Below are 4,320 nucleotides of genomic sequence, written 5' to 3'. Positions count from 1 at the left end.
CAAGTGTACACCTTACTTACAAGCCCTTAACAAAGCAGTTCAAGAAGATAAAATATTTACCAAATCAAGTAAAAAAAATAAAAGTAGCAATAACGGGGCTATCGGTACCGAGTCAATATGCAGGGTTAGAGGTTAGTGGATGTAATTTGTACACATGTGAAGGGACTATTTATAGATAAACAGCAGTGTACAACAGAGGGGGTGGGGGAAAAGGTGTTGTGCCCTCTTCACAACTGTCTTGGTGTGTTAGGACCATGATAGTTCGTTGGTAATGTGGACACCAAGGAACTTGAAACTCGCTCTGTCGATGTTAATGGGGGCTTGTTTAGCACACCTTTTCCTGTAGTCAACGATCAGCTCCTTGATGCTCACATTGAGGGAGAGGTTGTCCTGGCACCACACTGCCAGGTCTCATCATTGGTGTTGTGGTGCACCTCAAACTTGGTGTGTGAGTCATGTTTAACCACGCAGTCGTGGGTGAACAGGGAGTACAGGAGGGGCCCAAGTGTTGAGGATCAGTGTGGCAGACGCGTTGTTGCCTACCCTTACCACCTGGGGGTGGCAGAGGGAGGTGTTTAGTCCCAGGGTCCTTAGCTTTTCCAACCACACTGTAGCTGGGAAACCAGTCACCCTCAAATGGTGCACCTTTAGCCCATTGTCAGCTACACTGGGGTGGAACTAGTGAAAGCAATGTCCAAAAACATTGCCTGAAACTTGATTTTCAAAAATAACTGGAAATTGAGGAATCTGCTTTTAAACTGATGCACCCTATGTGGTAGGATTCTGACCCATATTGCAACAGACTAGATGGAACTAGCAAAGCCTTCATTTCTACACTGCTGGGTTGACATTTGCTATAAAGCAGTCACATTAAAATGTAGAAAATCCATTTTGGCCCGAGTGTAATGTTCACGGAACTACGTTATTCTATTGAATCCCACATTCATCCAACTCAAACCTTGCCTCATTATTGCAAACTTCAATTTTCCCCTGAAGTTCTACCCATTGATTTGAAATGCTGAGACCAGACCATTCAATGCCTTTCACATTTTATTAATCCAAAGAGTGCAGTAGATCTTCACATTCGTTTGCTGGTCCTCTTGTATGACATGCCAGACAGAGTCATGGTCTGAAAAGAGAAAGCATCTGTAATCATTACACTCAATAAATCCATGCCTGTACGCTATGCTTACCAAACCGGACGCGCTCGTTCTCACATTGATTTTGTTCACCCACACTAGAAGCGATCAGGACATGCAGGTTGAAATACCAAAACAAAGTCCGGAACAGTTATATTTGGGGCAAAAAGCATTTCATATTTATGACAATTTAGCTAGGCTAGCTAATTTGTCCTAGTATATAAACATTGGGTTGTCATTTTACCTGAAATCTCTGACAATTAAGCCACAGAACACCGAATGTTTCTCATCATCTCACCTCCTTTATATGGCGGTTGACAACTGACCAGAGTGTGGACCTTAAAGTTCCTCTTTCAAACACCCACATGGGTATATGCTCCTAAGAACCAATGAGGAGATTGGAGAGGCCAGACTTGCAGCACATCAAATAGAACCAATTTTTATTTTAGCACCTGGCCACGCAGATGCTTGCTGAGGCGCGCGAGCAGTGTGGGTGCAAGGATTGAACATTTATTTTGCGACGCGAGCGGTGGGGTCAGCATGTAATTAGGACATTGGCGGCAGCAAACTGTTGAATTGCGTTCACGGCACTGTCATAGACTACCCATTTTATTAATGGTATAAATTAACCCTGAAATTGTGACGCTTCGTGGAACCCCCAGCCATTTGCCCCAGACTCACGTTGACGAGGGTGTTTGCGTCTGTAAGTTCTGTGACATATTCGATCCCATTCAGGATGGCCGTCAGCTTGTTACCCTCCCTCGTCACCACAGACTGAAACAGGAGAGGTCAACGGTTAGATCTGAAAGCAGTGGTCACCAACTACAGTCAACTAGGACCAATTTAACAGGCCCAAGTTGGATGGCCATATATGGAGAAGAAAAAAAAAGTGTGACAGTGTGCATCAGGTGTGCGAGTTGGTTTTGAGACGTAACTGTGCGCCCAGTCCCTGGAGAGCAGAGGAGATTCTGCCAACGAAAGACAGTCCTCCCACAACATCACTGGGACCTGAACTAACCATAGTGACCCCACATCAGCTGAACTTATAGTGTAGTTAGATACTGGCTGTATATGTAGGGAGATGGATAAACCCAGGCTACATGTATGAAACTCATGGTTGGGTTGTGACATGCGCCACTCACATTGACCTTCTCCCCGGTCGGCGACTCGAGCTCCGTCTCCTGGCCAATGGTGAAGGAGTTGGTGAGGATCTTTGTCCCCGTGGTGACAGTCACCTTGAAGTGGTCTCCAGTCTCTTCAATCTCAGAGATGCTCTTGATGTCTTTGCCCTCCTGGATAAGCTCATCAGGGAGACCTACATGTTTGCGGCAGCGAGAGAGTCATATACGGTGCTTTTTAGTACTACAAAAAGTGAAGTGGGACATGAACACTGAATTATTACTACTGAAGTAAAGCGCTGATGCACTATAATATGGCAACACAATGATGGCTAGCACATAACATTCTGAGGACCATACGTTTTAGGGCTTGGTTATTTTGCATACCACATTCTGGCAATGGTGCAGGACAGTTGCTTGGCTTTGAAACAGTCTCATTAAGGAATTTGACAAAATGTTATTTTCTTGGCATTTCATTATTTGATCAGAATATTTCCTGAAAGTACAAACATTTAATTTAAGGTAAAGTTCTAGGAACATTAGTCATTTTACATTGGGAATGTTCTCAAGTTGTTCAGATGACTAAATATTCTCCTGTGGGAATGTCAGCACTTCAGCATAATGTTCTGTAGGTTCTCATATTTAGTCAGTCATGTTCTCAGAACACTAAGAACATGCCATACAAAAACACTAATTAAAACACATTCCGTTCTCAGTTCAACAAACGCCATCTTCTCTTAAGTGTGTTGAACACAGTAGTTGGCCACACCTGATCTTATTGAGTGCTTGTGCCTGTTGAAATGGTCTGAAGAGACTAAATTTATAGTTACAAAACTAATGCATGACAACTCCATCCTGGTGGCACAGTGGATTCATTCCACGGATAGAGGACAGAAGAGCATACATTTGAATATCAATGACACAATAAATTATTAATGCCTAGGCAAATCATTTAACAATCCCATTGGTGCTGGAAGTTCAAAATAGTTAGCCCAAACCAAACTAGCGGTGTTAAGTCTTAAATTAAACATTCAGTGAAAGTTATTCAAAAGAAACCTATAATTTGTTAAATCTAACACCATTGCAAGTACCCATTGCATTCGCAGTCACCATTGAACATCATTACTGAAAGGACTATGACTTCTGAAATTAACACCCCAAGTCTAATCAAATGTACAAACCCAACTTCAAGACTTACCAACAGCCTCCATGAAAGACTCAAAGTTGTCATGTGACTCCATCTGGTATTTCCCTGAGAAAGACATGGTGACTATATGACAGTGACAGTAGAGTCAGCCACAGCTCCCTGCTCGTCTTTATACGCCCATCTATCCAGCCCTGCACTCATTAACTAACTAAAGGTGTCTATAATTGAGAACCCCTCCCCTCATGTCTTCCCTGCTACTTGCCTGTAGGCACAGATCTAGGATCAGCTTCCCAGCCAAGGGCAACTAATCTACATCGCAATGGTCAACTTTATTGTACTCCACTTCTCATCCTCTCTTCTTCTACTTTGGCGGTGTGAGTGATCATTGATCTGATTTGATTAACAAGAACTCCTCGACTCCTTAGAAAAATGATAAGCAGTCTCATCATTGTAATACAAGTGTATGGATCAATCAACACATTTCAAATTCAACTTGACTTTATCTCACTATACACCTGTGTTGAAATTAAACTAGGCTCCATTGCACTTTGAGTTGAGAGGTGTATTTTGTCTCCCTGCACTATAAAAAAGTTGAATCAATGTACAATTGTAAGGCAGCAGACTGCAATAGGATTGTGAGTTTGCAAAAATGTTTGGCATATAGCTGAACCAACATACATTCTCAGGTTTAATTTTAATGTTCACTCAACTTTTCATTTGATGTTGAGTGAACATACAATTCAACTTGAAAAATTGGAATCCAGCCAGAGAACGTTAATCACCTCCAACCTGCACTGACAATGGCTGCCAGGAAATACTTCTATTTGATTTAGGTAGTCTCAATAATAACTGGCACAGCCATCTCAGTAACAGATGCAAAAAGTCAAACTAATAACAGATTGGATTACTTTAGAAA

The 4,320-nt window shown here is 42.2% G+C and overlaps 1 protein-coding gene across 1 annotated transcript; it reads right to left on the bottom strand.

The window, feature by feature from the left end:
• Positions 1-1,032: 1,032 nt before the first annotated feature.
• Positions 1,033-3,610, bottom strand: LOC110526900 (fatty acid binding protein 1-B.1-like). The gene is made up of 4 exons (XM_021608082.2): positions 3,456-3,610; positions 2,282-2,454; positions 1,821-1,913; positions 1,033-1,129 (listed from the first exon to the last, which is right to left on the bottom strand). The coding sequence occupies exons 1-4, from the start codon at positions 3,520-3,522 to the stop codon at positions 1,079-1,081; spliced, it is 384 nt and encodes a 127-aa protein (XP_021463757.2). The 5' UTR covers positions 3,523-3,610; the 3' UTR covers positions 1,033-1,078.
• Between the last annotated feature and the right edge of the window lie 710 nt (positions 3,611-4,320).

Source organism: Oncorhynchus mykiss, chromosome 6 (assembly GCF_013265735.2).
Source record: "Oncorhynchus mykiss isolate Arlee chromosome 6, USDA_OmykA_1.1, whole genome shotgun sequence".
NCBI lineage: Eukaryota > Metazoa > Chordata > Actinopteri > Salmoniformes > Salmonidae > Oncorhynchus > Oncorhynchus mykiss.
This window is presented reverse-complemented; position numbering and strand designations above follow the sequence as displayed.

Coding starts and splice junctions, on each gene's coding strand:
- LOC110526900 (XM_021608082.2), bottom strand. CDS start 3,522: ATGTCTTTCTCAGGGAAATACCAGATGGAGTCACATGACAACTTTGAG. Junction 2,455..3,455: donor GTCTTTCATGGAGGCTGTTG/GTAAGTCTTGAA, acceptor GCAAACATGTAG/GTCTCCCTGATGAGCTTATC. Junction 1,130..1,820: donor ACGCAAACACCCTCGTCAAC/GTGAGTCTGGGG, acceptor TTCTCTTTTCAG/ACCATGACTCTGTCTGGCAT.